Here is an 18,200-nt window from a genome sequence, read left to right as displayed (position 1 = left end):
TTTATGACAAAGTTAACGATTTATCACTTATTTTATGACATATAATTACGAAAAAGCCATTTTGTACGCGATGTACGCTTTATTATGTGAGATATTAAGCATATATTTACAAATACAATGTACTATTTTAATATATACACAGTTAATATAATAAAATTATCATGTATTTAGTAAAAAAAATATATTTTTCGTGCAAATTATGGAGGTTTAGGAGGTTTTGATTGAAGTATCGAAAATATACCGGATATTAGTTTCAGTTTGCGTCTCTTTTTTGTTATTAATTTATTATTTATAATACTACCATGCTTTATAATGTTATTAATCACACCAATTTGCAGCTGTTTCTTGCAGAATCATGTTTTTATTTTAATTATTTTTGCGTTTGATTTCTCATATTGACTAGAACATCCGCAACTCATAAATTATAAACGTAACATCGGAATTAAGACTTTTAACAATACAAGGAATCATGTGTACACGCAACACATACGTTTATTCAATTTTGTAATACTTACTGTCGCCCACGACTCCGTCCGCGGGGTATCAAAAAGAAAACATAATTAGTAGAATTGTCAAGCGTCAATAGCCTAATGGTTAAGGATACGGATTTCCGATGACGAGGTCGGGGGTTCGAATCCCGCCATTCGACTATTGTCGTAAACCATATCCTAGCACAAGCCTAGAGCTTAGTTGGAATGGTAAAAGAAATATTAGTAAATTTACAAAAAAAATCTGCTAATATTTTATATAAAAAGAAAAAAAAAAGAATATGTGTTCTTACACACTGTGTTCTATATGTATGCTAAATTTCATCAAGATCCGTTCTCCCGTTCTGGAGATACCTTCAAACAAACATCCATTTATCCATCCATCCAAACATTCGCAATTATAATATTAGTATGATAATTTGTCGAGACCGTGGGAGATCGGACATCTTGCATATCGAAAAGTGATCATGGTGGGCAAACACCTTACTTCCTAAGATTTGGAAATTTTAGGATTTTCTAAATCGTATTGAAACTTTATGACCCTTATAATATCGCAAATCGGGGATCCCCGTATTAATTTACACTACGATTACTTGGAATTCTTGTTAAAAAGTCAACGGAAGGACAGCATTAAGCCAATAGTTGAATACGTCGATTGCGCAATCGTCTTATTTTCTATTTGCTTGATACTAATACAGTAAAATATGACGTCCACATCTATTCTTTATTTTTAAGCGGGATTCCTATCTTAGCTCATGACGTCATTGTGGAACCCGGTCTGATGTTTGCTAAGTCACGACCTCACGATATATGTGCATTGCCTCATGCAGGTACACTGCGGTTAGATTATGTTGTACTGGGCAATAATGAATATGCAATATTAATAATTGTTACTAATATTATAAATGCAAAAGTTTGGATAGCTGCTTCAATATATGGATGAAAACCTCTCTCATCGTACTTACAATAGTACCACGTATTTCAGGAATGGACGAACGAAATTTCGAATAGAGATATAATTTTATTACACTCTTTTATTACATACGAAATGCATACAGTCTTTTAAGCCACACGGACGAAGACACGTTTGACACCTAGTAATATAATATTCTGTGTAGATCTTCTTGCTTGTCGACAGTCAAATGAATATTTTATGTGCACTTTGCGTATGTACTACGTACACAAATAGGGAAGTACAATTTGAAATCGTAAAGTGAATATCCTTTTATTTTCCTTTACATTTGACGCCTAAAACCTTCGTGCTAGAGATATATTTCAACATTATTGTGAAATTCGACTCAGTTAAAGTTATTGTGGTGAAGAAGTGCATAAACCATTTATGGTAAAAAATTTCTTCCGTTATAAATTATGGTCGAATTTCGACCAATAAGCGATCACTTGTGTATCTATTAAGTCGTAAATCTCATTTTTATGATAACGTACTTTAAATATTTTTATTTATATTCTGTCTTTACGGTTGAAATTATTATTAATGCATAGCATAAGAATAAACGCTTTTGCAGATAAAAAATGTAACTTATGCTTAACCTCGTGCAATATTAGATATTCAATGCAAGTAAAAAGATTTGTTAACATAAGTGACATTTTTAAGGAAAAACTGCTGAAAAAATTCTACAAGACAAAAATGCACAGGGTTGTACTCTGCTATTATTTAAAAAAATCGCAACATTCTTGTAACGTTTCGAGCAAAATTGCGAGCTGAATAATATTACATTTAAATTATATTATTAATAGTTAAAAGGTAATAAGGTAGTAATAAAAACAACTTAACATATTTTTTGGAAATTTTATTTATGTGGAGCATCGATACGCATTACACCTAATGGTTTATTGAGAGCTAATATTTAAATTGCCATTACATTCATTATTTATCTATATAATAAATCAATAGCAATAATGTAGGGTAACTATTTACAAAGCTTTTTTATGAAACAAGTATAAAAATACAAAAAAAAAACCAGTAGACATCGTATTTAGTAAAATAATTAGAATTACGTATTTAAGTTCATTGAAAACACAGACTGAGATTATAACAATTACTGCGGGTTTGGATTGATGACTGCACCGCGTTTATCTGTATAGCCATCCCTCATTTTCTCTTTGAGAAAACAAAGACAGCTATATAGGTCAATATAGTCGAATTCAATGTAATTATAACAAGTCTAAACAATGTTTTTTATAATCACAAGCTTATTAGAAAAAGACATATTTGTATCATCATTTTTATAATGAAACTTTTTAAATACCCATAGACAATAAATGATAATTTTCAGCCATTAAAATAAATATATATAATTTCTAATTTCCATCGAATTCGACTATGCAAGTGTTGGCAGTTAATTCCCACATTTACTTACTTATTGATTATAAACAGACAAATTATAGAAATAGGTAACTTATAAAATACAAACCCTACGCACTCAATTGTCATGGTAACCAACATCAAGGTACATTTTTTATAATATAAACGCTTGTTTATTCGAAAATATTTTAAATAACTTAATTATTCGATATCATAATGCAAGCTGCCAATTTTTAATGACATTTTGTATAAAAAGCTGGCATAATATTTATTATTATCTATTTCACATGTTCATTACTGGCTTCCTGTTACATTTTGTAATAATTATAGCTAAATACATCGACGACAATCACAAGAAATTAACGAAACGAAAAAAGTTTGATATACATTTTGACAAAACAAATGTAGTTTAAAACTCAAAAGGAGCCTTAAAAGCCTTCTAAGCCTTTTTTAAAGTCATCATAGAGTAGATTTAAATAAAACAAACATGCATCACATTTTAAAAGTATGACTAACATCACGTCACGCGAAACTAACCTAAAGCCAATCAAGCAAGGAATATACATGCACCAAGTACCAAAACAAGCATGGCATTACACTTTACTATTCTAAGCGTAAACTAAAAAGAATAACTAACTGGTATACTCACAGACCTTTAATGGTTACATGAGCAGTTCCCTTAGTGACCTTTAAAGGTCTCCCAGTATGGCTAATTGTCATGAAAAAAATAATAATAGGAGAATATAATATGTAAATAATTTGATGAGAAAAAAATGTAAAAAATAAAATAATTTTGTTCAATAATTAATTAATCAACACGAAAACACCTGTCCAATGTTAAGCATAGAACCCCATGACAGGCAGATATACCAGCATTCTATAGACATAATATCTATATATAAATATTCTAAGATAGAGAGATATGACTTAATAAGGTTTTAATGTGACTAATCTCTATTAATGTGAGATTCGTTAAGGGTCCCCCATTAAGTTTGTAACAAGTACTTGGAAAACTAACCGTTGGTTTCTGAGTCCAAAATGTCGGTATAAAACATATTATCATCCTTGTCATTATATTTGATAAAATGGAAATAACTAAATTTTAAGCGGGGATTTTCGTCTTAAAAACCCATAGCAAGTCTGTTCGTTCTTCTGTACTTACCAATTAAAGACTTTGAGTGAGACAGTAAAGCATTGGTTAAGTAAGCATTAAACTCTGCCTGTATTACTCCAAAAATACAGTTAGACACTATTTTGTTAAACACTTATTTTAACCCTTTGACCGCCGCTGATTGATATTATGGACGTCAACCAAAAAACACGGTATTAAAGACATATTTTAACCAATACGAAACGAATATATTTTTTACGCTATTCATGATTTCTAGTTATGGCTAATATCAGCGTACGATAAAAAGGTTAATACGATTAAGTTAAAATGTAATTGAAACACTGTAAAAGGTATTCATGGTTAGGACCTATGTGACAGATGTATTTAAAACATGGATAGTTTAAATACAGGGCCGTTTGACCTGCGGGTGCAAGGGGCGCCTGTGCACCAGCGAACGTAGTAGTTTTAAAGGCGCTAGACTGATTTTCGTAGGCGCTCAATGCGGTAAATACGGCCCTGTGTGAATGTGTTGTCGACTTAGTAGTAGGTGGCGTTGAAGTGCGTTGCAGCGCGACGCAGTACGTGCGGCTGTAGGCTCACGTAGGCACCATCAACCACGCGTACTATCCTAATGTTGATCTGTAACAACAAAATAATGTAACAATTTTATGATCAACGTAAAAACACGTTGTTGTAACAATTTCATATTCACCAGTAAATGAAAGTGATTTAGATAATAATATTAATTTAAAGTAATTTGATTCGTCTGTTAAAGGATAATTAAGTTATTGTTTTGGGTTAACTCATTAAAACATCAACTTCAAAACAACAACAAAACGACTACAAATAAATTTGCCAGTATATTATATATTATGTTATGACAAACTACTTAATATTCTTAAATGCGATGCTTTGCAAACATAACATGTTGTCACGACTGCAAGTTCACAAGGCATCGGAGTTTCCGAGACCTCGTTGACTTGTGCGATAACCGAACTTAGGGTTGGTTCACATTTAAAATAAAGAAGAACATATCATCGAAATTGTTTGGCAATAATTTTTCAAATAATTTGAAAAATCTCCTGCCTTTCTTTTATATTCTAATCACATAATCCTTATCTCAGTGCGTTATTGTTCGTTTAGTCAAACAAATACTGCCATTTACTTGAAAAAATAACGATTGATTTTCGCAGGCATTAATTTTACTTGTAGGTTAAATCATATGTTAACCGACCCTAGGTGAGTAGAGTAGAGACGGGGAGATTATGATTACTTTGAATATTTCATAACAACGTATCCACAGTGTGTGCCGGCCTAAAGACTAATAACCCCGTTGTAAATGATAAAGTAGTCATTACGTAGTACAACGTAATAAGGATTTTACATCGGAAATCCGCCAGTTAAGATATAAACGTGTTTATTGGGTTTTCATTGTCTTAAAAATAAACCGATTTGGCCGCCTTGACCAGTGCAATACCATGATCACACACAAGATAGGCTTGAATGGAATTAATTTCGCGTTGCGACTGATGAGTTAGCGCGTCTGAGGCCGTAATCTGACAGTTTGCTATACTACATTAATTTAACGCTTACGTCAATAAAAAGTTTTTGACCTATGTAATCGTAGTGGGTAAGAAAAATAGATCCTCGATTCTGCCTACCTCGTGTTTGGAGATTGTTCGCAAGAAGAACTTCTGGAATCTTGATGAGAGCGCCCACACGGCGCCATTATCGCGCTCCGCCCACCGCACCTCCGCGCAAAACTGCAGCTTCTCTGCATCTTGCGCCAACAACCTGTACAACACGAGATATATCATGTAACTTTATGTTAAACTAACTGTCAAACGCGACTTCCTCCGCACAGAATGTAGCCTATGTGTTCTTCCAGACAAGGTTCTATGTGTGTGCCAAATTTCATCAAGATCCGTTCTGTCTTTCGGGAGATTCATTCGCATTTATAATATTAGTAAGAAGTAAGATAAGATGTACATACAACACATACATAAAATAAGCAAAGAACAAATGAAAATCCAAATTATTGCAGATCATGGAATTATTAATGACATGAACTACAGATAGCCTCAATGTACAGAGTACGATTTTAGATAAGGAAACGCAAACGGTTATAACAAAAGATTAACATTTGACATACTGGAAGCCGCGGGTTTCTAACATTAACCTAAATTATTAGATCAATTTCGAGGGTCATATTACTCATTATTATTCTTCTAGACAGTATTATATAGTCAATTTTAAGTTAGTTGCTAGTATTAATATCAATTTTACCTGTGAGAATTAGTGATGGGATTCCAAGCAACGATCGCGGTTTCAGTCATCGGGCTGAATATGATGGTGTCGTCTCTCGGGTCGACGGTCACGCCAAGTCCCTGCGAAGACTTGCGGCCCACGAGGTTGACTGGCAGGTCTGCGCCTTCAGCTAGAGGACCCGCGGATAGCACCGCTGTTGATACGCTAAATAATCTGCAAAAAATAAAAATAACATTAAAAAGTCTAATTGTAGGACATTTGAACAGATTTTTGCGTTTTTTATGTATACTTCTACTCATCTCTATAAATTCTCTTAAATTTAGGTAATCAAAAATAAGGCAATTATATGTTGTACCTGTCTGTCCTTTATTTAATGTGACAATGAAATTAAACAAAAGTAATTAACATTGTTACGTATTATTATATTTTTTCCGGAACCAACAAGTCTCAATGTCGTTATAGGAATGCAGTTTCAATGTTAATTATGTCACTTCAATTGTTCTAAAATAAGGTATATTTTTATCACCTACTTTTATTCAGTTATCTGAAGGTTTTAAACGATGACTGTTGACCTAGTATTAATTTTCCTGTCCCCATTTTTATGGTAATGATGATGTGGTACGCACCGCAAAATGTGTAGAAATTATCATATCATGTAATTTCCCTGTCCCTGGTTCAATTTATTTATCACATCTTTGTAATATCACTCACTATTTACACAGAAGTTCCTCTCCACTATTCTATGTATATAATATCTTATCAATATTATAAATACGAATGTTTGGATGGATGTTTGTTACTAGGAATCTCTACAACGGAGAAATGTACGTCGATAAATTTTGGTATAGAATACATTTTGGAAGAACATTTAGATTACCTATTCCAGGAAATGTATACGGTTCCCATTGGATATGTTTGATTTACACGTTGATAACTTTGCAACGGTTTTACATATCTTATTGAATATTGGCACAGGTATGTAACACGTGTATGCAACACGTCTTTGTCAATAAGCTTGTTGTGTTTGAAAAAGAATAAGTAATGTTAAAATACAATTAATATGACAATAGAATTTAATGATTAAACTGTTCCTTGTTCCTCACCTATCGGTAGCAAGCGGTTGGTAGTACAAAAGTCCCTGTGCGGGGGAATGCGCCAGACCCACCACACCGTCCATGAGGGTGAACTTCTCGCCGGTGATGTCAATCTCGCCGAGGTTAGGATCGGGATACATTGACGCGTGGGTCACTCTCCATGCGTTGTCGCGACGGCTGTCGTACACGATGATGCCTGTGGGTAAACATAACAATAAATTCAAGTTCCAAATAATTTTAGACCTATGAATATGTTTGATTAGATTATATTTCTCTCGCGTCGTTTGTTTAAAAATGCTGCCGATTCTCTCCTAGAAAATTGAGGCAAGAAAATATTTCCAGTCGTAGTAAACAGTTCTAAAATTGAATGAAAACCTCTTTGTTACGAAATACACCACGATCTTGTTACACAATAAAACATTTCTCGGAATCTCTGGTTAATTTAATTGGTCTACAACCGCTTACGTCATATGAAGAAAGTTTAACTGTGAACAGCCTCTCACGCACTACAATCAACTTACCCGTGAAAATAATTCGTGTCAAGAACGTACCAATTATTTTAGAGGCCGTCACATAGCTAAGGCTTTCCAACTATTATATGAATACCACAATAAATACATAACGCAGTAAGAAATATGTAAAGAAGTTGAAGGTAATGTGTTTATATGGTTATATATGATAAAGAGAACATTCTTTGAATTTACAATGACGTACTTTATGTACTGGTATTACTTATTTCTATAGAAAAATAGAAATAATAATTGAAAGTTCTATTTTGCATTACACATATCGAATAGAAAAGAAGGCGAATAAAATTTATTATACATTTAGCAGTCGCCCGCCGACTCTTATCGTCATTAAAAAAAACAAAGAGTGCCTAAAAGTTCTTCCAGAATATCAATTCCAGACAATTTTTATCAAGATCCGTTAAGCCTTTCCGGAGATAACTTCAAACAAACATCCATCCATCCATCCATCTAAACATTTGCATTTATAATATTCGTATGTAGTATAAAGTATGATAAGTACACAAATTATCAGTGTATTGGAATTTAACTTGAAAAATATGTCACGCCAAGCTGGATATGTGATTATAATTTTTATTTGGATGAACGCGATTAACGAGCAGGCCAGTTGTTAATTCATAGTATAATTGATAATTCTATAAGTGATAAATAAAATTAACCGCTATGTCAACGCAGAACACCAATAATAATTATGCGTGTATAACGCTGCGCTTTGTAGGCCGACAATTGAATGATATAATCAACTTATGTACCAGTACCACTAATATTCTATTGTTGTCTTCAGTGTAATAGCTTCCCACGAGAATAAACTTTTTAATTTATTTCACTTTTCCATTAAAGAGTATATAGGATACTTTCGACATGAGTCATAAATAGACTTAGACTTTATTCAACGAAAAATGCGTTGAAAAAACCCAAATAAGCCATATCAAGATCTTACTCTCCGTATATCCTATCCTATCGTGGCTACATAATTTCAAAATAAAAATCATTATTGTATATTGTCACACTGTCAGTTCAAAATATCATACAGAACCAGAATCGGAATCATCATGTTGAGAGCCTCGTCCTGTTGGAAGTCGAAATTGGTGAAATCCCAACACAACATTGTTATCTCTCTGCGACAAATTGATTGTGATAACACGGAGCAAGTAAACGCGTAGTTCCAAACAGTCATAATATGTTGTACTTAATATTGTATAACTTCAAAAAGAAATAACAGAATAAAAAATAAATTATTACTAATAAAGCAGCGAGTACCACTTTTTGCATATAATCTACAATTTATGTTGATTCGTAATTTATGCAATTTTTTTAACCGCATAAAAGAGTTGTTTTGTTCAATGGAGCGGAGTCGGGTCGGTTTTTACGACTTTTTCGTTTTTACGATTAAACGTTGCGTAGTTAATTAACTAATTAAACAGGACACGTCTCTATCAAGAGAAAGAAATAGTTAATTTGTGTACGTATTGTGGAAACAAAGATCCTTGATACGCAGTTCTACGTGTACTCAACTCAACAAGAAACCACGAGGATCTACTAAGTTGAATAATACCGGTGTTGCCAATTATGAAAATATCATGACTTTAAAAAGTAAAAAGTAGAAGTATCGTAATGACAGTTACGAAATATTCATAAAAAAAATCTTATATGTTTTTACAGTTAATTAATTGTATAGTTGGCAAATATATTACATATTAGCTGTCGCCCGTGACACTGGTGCGCGGAATTAAAAAAGAAACATAAATAGCCTATGTGTTCTTCCAGACTATTTTCTAAATGTATGCCAAATTTCACAGACATCCGTTCAGCGGTTCTGGAGATATGTGCGTGATATAATATGTACCTTCAAATAAACATCCATCTAAACATTCGCATTTGTAATATAAGTATGATATAAATGAAATATAGGAGAAAAACTAATTTGCTTTGTTGTAAATTAAAATTTTGTAAACATACAATTACAATATAAGTAAATACACTTTTTCATGTAGTAAAATCATTCCGCGGTTTCGTAAAGTTGTATTGCGGTTACAGGTATTCCAAATATGGCAACCACTACTCAAATAAGAAACAAATATGTACATAACAAAATAGGTGAGTCATTCAACAACTTCATTCTAATTTTACTCTATAATGAGTAAGTTATTTTTTTCTGAAATAGACCACAGAGTAAACGCTGAGAAATACCACTAGAAACATTTCGTTCTGTAATTCAGATGAAAGAAGCTAAAAATTACTCTAAAAAAAGTTTCCAAATAATCTACGTAGGGAAACAAATTAATAACCATAACCTATTGGATTTGGTTGTAGGAATTTCTTCCAATGTCTAAACAAATCAACATTTCAAACAGAGGTTTTAGAAGGAAGTATTAATAAAACGAAAAATTATTGATGCCCAAATATCAAGCTACGACCTCAATGTCGAACTGTATTGCATAAACGTTAAAACATTTGTATCAAGTTTCGATCGATGCGATTAAAAAGTTGAAAAGCGAAACGCACCACTGCGTCGCAAATTACGATGTCAGAATATATTAAGTGGTACATATTATACTAACAACGTAACTCATACAACCTACTTATCAGAAAACTGCTCAGAACACATAATTGTTGTGTACTTATCGGAAATAAAGACATTTCCGACTACTCAACGGCTAGTTAATTAACTTTTCTCGTAACGATAATGATTAACAGTTCGCGAGCAATTAACATTAGCGATGACAGGTAAAATGTTGGCGACTCATGCTACGTAGGAACTCTATGATATCGTTAAGAAATCGTTAAAAGACTAAAATCGCCGGGTTTCGCCAATACCAGTCGCTCGCCACCTGTTTTGAAGTTCGCTATAGAATCACTTCGAAGCGAATATACATTTTGTTCGACCCCTTTGACTGAATAGAGGACTCACGCCGACGTTTCAACTTGGAGTGCACGACGCACGCGTAATGCGACATTCGCGACGCAAGGATATAATATTAGTTTCGAAGATTTACGTTGCCTTATGCAGGTACGTAGGGGCGTAGACATCATATTAGGAAATGTTGGCTTGTATATGCATCGAGACGTGTTAGGTGAGCTATAATTGACAACACGTTTGATAAACTGGTATAAAATATTCAAGCAATGAGTATGTGTCGCAAATCATTAAGTACTTACTTTTGTAAAACGATTTTTGTCACATAAATTTATCTATATCGTTAGTTCGAATCTGATAATAATTTTAAGCGTTTAAAAATGCACTTCAAAACCGTAAGAGATTTTAACTACGACGGTACTAATAAAAATGATTAAAATATAACTATGCGAATAATAACAATTTAGAGTTTCGTAAATTATAATTATTTTAGATAACTTTTCCACAATATTACATCGCATTTAACAATTACACCCCGAGAGTTTCACGCAAGAATATTGCGGCGCCCTTACAAGGTTCGCGGTAATAATCTAATTGGCTATTTACGCCACGAGTAATAATATAAAAATCAATAACGTCTTATCAATATATGAAAACCTGTATAGTAAAATATTAGCAATTTTTACAAAAAGTTCAAACTGAAATGTCTAAAGTAATTAGTGTTACAACCAAGTTTTTCAGTAACTTTTTACTATATCTGGGGATACAAAAAAGATTTCTAGATGCATGAATGTGGAAGAGGTACCATAGGTCCTCAATCTCTGCATAAACCTTGGGTTAAGGGCGTGAGTTGTGTCGACGTATTTAGCATTGCTTGATTCATTGCCTCCAGACGTAAAAATCTATTTGCAATGGTAATAGAATTCATGTTGTACTATTTTATAGAATGTAAAGTGCTTATTTATACGGTGATATGTTAAAGAACTAGAACATTAAAGCTTAATGATCCAAACATTAGGAACGTCCACATCGCACGGCATCAGGACGTTATTGCGACGGACATGCTTCTAAGTTTTACAACATTCTATTCAATGAGGCAACGATACATTAACTAAACATTTGCATGTTAGCATAAAGGTGCTAATTTTTCTTATATAAAACTGTCAAATATCTCATTTATTTCTTAAAAAATATATTTTACCACGTAACAGGTTCCTTCTCATTGTAAAATAATGAACAATAAATAATTTTCCTGACAATATACGATTAAAAATCATTGATATTCTGTGGTACAGAAAAATAAGTGTCTATCAATTGACATTTTCTTCTAAACAAGAACATGAATAAATAAAAACAGGAACTTTGCATGCATTGTGAGCAAGTGAGCCTATCTTTAGATGTTTGAACGGACTTTCAATGCACATTTTGTGAACCCCCACATAACTAAAGATTCACGGGTCTTTAGAAGGATAAGCTTTTTTGTACCTCCGAGAAGGGCACCTGCTGCTATCGATAGCGCAGCAACCTTGATTAATTAAAATAATTATGGTACATATGTGTGTGAAATAACCTGGGGTGACAGTGTCACTGATGTAGGCGAAGATATGGTCGCAGGTGGCGGCGAGATGTGGGTTGGGAGCGCGCGTGTCGTCTAGCACTAGGTTGGTGAGCAGAGAGCTCGGCCGCAGCAGCTCGCGCGGGAAGTACACGCTGCGCACCTGGAAACAATCACAAGCATACCTTATTCTGTGTGTCTTAAGTTAAATACAAAATCTCGTTTTACTATGTAGGCCGGGCTAAACTCCGAAACTATTACACGGATCTTAAAGAAATTTCTAAACTGTGTTATTTGATTCGAGTAAAAAAATAACCATAATTTTATTATTGTCAACTTTGACAGTTTAGGTAAACTTATTAATTTACTTTACATATATTTTTTATCGTATTTAAATATATTAAAAGACGTCTTCAAACAAATATCCGAACGGCCGTCAACCGCCATGCTACAGTTCGGCGGCAGTTTCATTGACGGTAATGGCGTATTGAGACCGAACATTGCAAAAGCGTACCGCACCCTTTCCAATGTTATAATGACCTCGGCCGTTTTAGTTGCCATAGAAGTTATAAGCGATACGAATCAATACACTTACATCCGCATACAATGTTATTTAATAATACATAATTAAATGTTAATTAACTTTGTTCTTACCAACGCACATATGTGGCACGTGTCATGTGCGACTCAATTATGTTACTTCTCTTTTATTGATATCCTACTTATGTCATTTTATTGTTATGTTATATTCTTGCTATGACGTAACAATTACATTATATATAATAATTGATATTTTGTTACCTCTTGCCCCTCAACTTATTTACTTTAACCCAGTAAATTATGTCAATTCACCGGAATTGAAATATGTATCTTACATATTCTTGTTGGTGACCTCTACCGGCCTTGGATAGACTTGCATTCCACCGATATAAAATACGACAGTTAAAGTGTTTAGTTGTATAACTTGTCCGTTAAATAACTTTACAACAGCCTTATAATTACAGATTAAAGCTTTCTTCGGTTTTTACAGCTCTCGGAAACAGGTTAAAAAGTCGCGCGCAAACGCAAAAAGCAAGAATTCCAATGTCTTTCCTTATCCGTAATTGTAATACCGGGACTAACTGTTTTATTCACATTCCAATTTACCAACTAGAGGTAATAAAAAATGAGAAACAAAATTCGAATAATCTTTATTTACTATTTATGACTTAATCGAATTACTACGGAAAGCTTTTGATTATGAGAAATTCTATATGAATGGTCACTATTTCAAGCACGAATGGTAATTATGTCAGTTTACGATTACGTGAACGTTCCAAGAAATCAAAAAAGCGGATCTGGATATTAATCAAGATCCGCTTTTATGATTTCTCGGAAATCGTAATGTAGAGCAACATTTGTATTAGTTATCATTATGGCTCACTTAAGGTTGAAAACTAATTGTAGTGTTTCTTTTAGCAGAGATTATTAAATTATTTGCAACAAAAAAAAAATACACAACAATAATATTTACAACTATTTCTCTATTAAAAAAAAAGCTTAACGTAAGCCTTCAAATTATGTCTGGCATCGAACGATCTTGATGAGAAAAAAAAATACATAATATTTAGACTCCTATAATCTGATACCTGTTATTTAAATTTCTTGTCCAACTTCCGAAGCCCAACAGGGAGTATAGGGTTGCTACACTTAAGAAATCCTGTTCATATGTTGCGTAAGCAGTCCATACTTGTATTGAAATCCAACGGACTCATTGTTACCGAATATGCCAGTATTTATTGCTTTATACGTTCAGTATTGAAGTGTTATAAAAAACGTATTACCACATGTCATGTTTATTTACTTTTTTGTAAGAAATCATTTAGATTTTGCTTTGAAAACTCGTTATCCTAGAAATTTAAATCTTTTAAAGTCTTGCTAATTTCCTTTGAATAACTGATTTGTACATAAGCGTCATGTATTTAAGAACCAATGCCTACAGAGTAGAAATATACTTTGCAGTACATACATAATATTTTTGGCTCGTGAGTAACGAGTGTTTGATTGCATATTTCCTATATTGTTATGATTAAAAGCGCTTTATTGCCTTAAAAGTCAATTACAAATGTAATCGTTAGACTTAGCAATTATCTTTTTCATTATCTGTATATGGACATACATTGTGCAGAAATACGTATGTAAGACAATTGAAAGTAATTCTAAATAAAGTACAGGTCCTGGTAGAACGTCTGTAAGAATAACAATTTTAATATCACTAGTAAAATTTCAAATATGTTTAAACAATTCATTAAACTAAAAAAATATAGTTAAATTTCTAACGTGTTTTTGTGAAATAAATTTATTCTTATTCTTTATTCTTATTTTTAATTATAAAATTCGCTTTACGAAATCAACTGTGGCTTAACGTTTCACATTCAAAATTCATACAATCCTATTGCGTAGAATTTTTTTTTGTTGGCATGTCCGATAAGAACAAAAATCCCCAAAAAAAAAAGATTCAAAAAAAGAATATTGTTTTTGATAGTTAACCTGACTGCTTTGATAAATCCAATGCTATGGACGTTAATCACAACATGCACCAGGTCCTCCTTTCACTTATTAAATAAACAAGCAAGATGTCAACACCAATAAATACATACTTTTAAACATTTAAAAGCTGGATCCGAGTTACGTTGCATTACCAATAAAATAATCTACCTATGTAAATAAAATAAAAACTCTTTGGTTATTATAGATTTTTGTTTTAATTGTGTATTACACACTGGCTTACATACGATGATAAAATTAAAAACAATGACTATTATTATTTGTATATGCAGATTATAGATAAAATAACTAAGGTGAGAGCGGTTTTGATTGTGGAACCACATTTTTCTCGCTTAATTTAATGTAGAGCCCAATTCTCACAGATATAAGCCGACCTCTGACACAATGATAACCTTCTGTTTTTCGAATTGTTTATTCTCAAAAAAGTAATTGGCATTTTATCGCCGGCCCAAGGGGACAAGATTGAGTGGCGCCAAGTAATGACTAGAATGTGAAAAAAATAATATTTATTATATTTGTATATAATATTTATTTTTTTCTCATTTATTTAAAAAGCTTTTATAGCTTGATTACTTGAAAGCAAGGACTGGTTTACTTATCTGACTTTGTTTGCACATTTTCTAATTAAGTATTAAGTTACGGAGATTATATATCTAACATATAATAAAAGAAAGCTTAGTAAAACGAGCTTTTTTCTAATATAATTTAACTGTCGCCCTCGACTCCGGCGGTGCGGAATGAAAAAAAACTTAGTAGTCTATGGGTTCTTCCAGACTGTGTTCTACATCTATGCCAAATTTCAGCGCGATCCATACAGCTGGAGATACCTTCAAACAAACATTCCTCCATCCATCTAACCACTCGCATTTATAATATTAGTAAGATAATAAATAAATGAAGTGTAAAACCAATATAATTTAAAATAGCTAACGAAAAATGTCATGTATAGCTACAAGCAATAAAGCAAAGTGACAGCTGAAGTTAACGATTATGTATCGAGTTATCAGTAATCGAATCAATAATAACGTCTAACGCAACCGTTTACAGCGAGTTAAAGCAACGCCCTAAGTAACAAATGTTTGTAATAAATTGATCAATGGTATGTCTTTAAGTCGTGTTGTCAATTTCGTAAAACTTTTTTTTACATGAACTTGTACATAAAGTTAACTAGACGTAATAAAATTGACCTGAATTCCAATATTCCCCGTCACCTATAACTACTACAGTATTACGAAATATATAAAAATGTATTTCAATATAAATTGGTATATTATGTTTTTGGTAATCCTTCCCCTCATTACTTGTTATAAAGAATACTTTACTTGAACTTTAGTTGTGTAAAGCTTATTATAAACTTAATTACGTTATATTATTATGTATTATGATATTATTATGTAAAAAACAACATGTTTACAAATTCAACATTGTCCAACAACAACAACAAAACACCCAGAAATTATTTATTAAACTAGCTGTCGCCCGCGACTTCGTCCGCGCGGGATTATAAAATAGATAGTAGCCGATTCTCAGACCTACTCAATATGCTCACAAAATTTTATGAGAATCGGTCAAGCCGTTTCGGAGGAGTATGGGAACGAAAATTGTGATACGAGAATTTTATATATAACATTAATATTTCAAAAACTACGATACCTTCTTAGTCTTACTACGAAATAAAATCGCTTTCGATAACATTCGTTCTTCATATAATTCAAATTAAGGAAAGAAAACAACATATGTCACGCCTGTTATCTAGAGGGGTAGGCAGAAACCACAGACTTCAATTTACCGCGGTCTTTCCTTTCAATCACCCTTTCAACGCTTCATTACAGAAAGAATATTAAATAAATTCCTGCTTGATACCTTCACGCGTGCCTGAGAAAAAGGTTCTTGACTGACAGACGAACGGACAACTAAGTGATCCTATAAGGGTTTCAATTTTTCCCTTTCGAGGTACGGAACCCTAAAAAATTCTCATGTCTGATTTAAAACGGAATATTAGCGATGTATTAAGTCGATTATACCAATTTAAATGACAGATTTAAATTGCCGTACGAAGTATATTGCACTTGATCTCGTTACAAGTAAACAATTTATACGTCTAACCTTCAAATTAATAGTAATAACTATCAATCAGTAAAGAGTACCGTGATAATTGAGTTCGGCTACTAAAAGTCTTACAAAAGACTTATTTTATATGAGACTAGCTGTCGCCCGCGAATCCGTCCGCGTGGAATGAAAAAAAAAACTTTATTAGATCCCGGCAATTAATCAGAATTTTCTCACCTTTTAAACCTGTCCTAGACCTCCACGAACATTTCAAGACCAAGATAAGATAAATCCGTTCAGTCGTTCTCGACTTTTAGAGAGACTAACGAACAGAAATTGATTTTTATATATAGACACAATTATAATATTAATATCCAATTATCATTATCATCAAATGTTACTTTATCATTTGTTCTTAAATTTCAAATTGATTTGTCTGCCTTAGAGATCCAACTATGGAAACATTATACCGGATTATATTGCCATCCCTTTCATTATATTTTTGAAAAACAAAGATAAAAATATGTTTAATAACAATGCAATGAAACGATCAACTTTCACCTTACTACAAGGCTAATCAAGTGTTACGAATAAGTTATAAATATATTCTACACCTAAAAGCTTATCTAATAATCTAAATCTAAGTTACAAGGTCATAAAATTTTTAATTGTATTTTAATTCGATGAAAGGAATTTAATGTACAATTGTCACGGAAGCTAGATCAAATCTAGGCGGTGACCCTGAATTTGAACTTGAACTGAAATTAAAAAAAAAACTACCGACTAATAATACGCGGTTAGTTATACATTCGAAAAATATTTTGTAATTTATTGTTAAATAATAATTAAATTCTTTCCTTGAGTCCAAGAACTTACATAACTTTAAAAAAAAATGCAAAAAATACTTTAAATATTTATTTAAAAAATGTTGACCATTTCATTTCTCAATGAAATTTCTTCGATCTGTACGAAAAATTTGCACGTTGACATTTCAATGAACATGTAAATGATAAATGTATAATCAAATAAAACTTGCCGTTTATTTCCATGACCGACATAGACCTCAACAAATCGCCCGCGGCTACGTGCATTAAGAAAACAATGTAAGCTTATAAATCTGTCTCACTTTAGTATAATTTAATCTTGTTCAGACATTCGCATATTTTAACTTGACTTTGAGATAACCTAAAAAATCTTCACTCGATATTGTGGTCATAAATAATAAAAACGTTTTTACAAAATTTCCATCTTACTTCTTACTTAATAATAAAATGCGAAAGTTTAGATTGATGTATGGATGGATTATTCTTTATAGGTGACTCAAAAAAGAGTTTACATCTGGATGAAATTTTGCATAGACATAGATTTTGGTAAGGAATAA

The 18,200-nt window shown here is 32.4% G+C and overlaps 2 protein-coding genes across 3 annotated transcripts in view; one reads left to right on the top strand and one right to left on the bottom strand.

Annotated features, from left to right (window-relative positions):
• LOC106118973 (uncharacterized) overlaps positions 1 to 18,200 on the top strand; it is a 50,775-nt gene that overhangs the window by 6,311 nt on the left and 26,264 nt on the right. The gene's annotated exons all lie outside the window — the stretch shown is intronic.
• Y-e (yellow-e) overlaps positions 2,280 to 18,200 on the bottom strand; it is a 32,503-nt gene continuing 16,582 nt past the window's right edge. The window contains 8 exon segments of one of the 2 annotated variants that reach the window (NM_001312019.1): positions 2,280 to 4,465; positions 4,468 to 4,480; positions 4,483 to 4,490; positions 4,493 to 4,561; positions 5,584 to 5,716; positions 6,209 to 6,403; positions 7,294 to 7,480; positions 12,239 to 12,386. In NM_001312019.1, coding sequence (NP_001298948.1) covers positions 4,460 to 4,465; positions 4,468 to 4,480; positions 4,483 to 4,490; positions 4,493 to 4,561; positions 5,584 to 5,716; positions 6,209 to 6,403; positions 7,294 to 7,480; positions 12,239 to 12,386 — 759 coding nt within the window. In that variant the 3' untranslated portion in view covers positions 2,280 to 4,459. 2 annotated transcript variants of the gene reach the window in all.

Source organism: Papilio xuthus, unplaced genomic scaffold (genome assembly GCF_000836235.2).
Source record: "Papilio xuthus unplaced genomic scaffold, Pxut_1.1 DF827542.1, whole genome shotgun sequence".
Classification (NCBI taxonomy): domain Eukaryota; kingdom Metazoa; phylum Arthropoda; class Insecta; order Lepidoptera; family Papilionidae; genus Papilio; species Papilio xuthus.
Note: the sequence above shows the minus strand (reverse complement) of the source record. Positions and strands in the feature narration are given on the sequence as shown.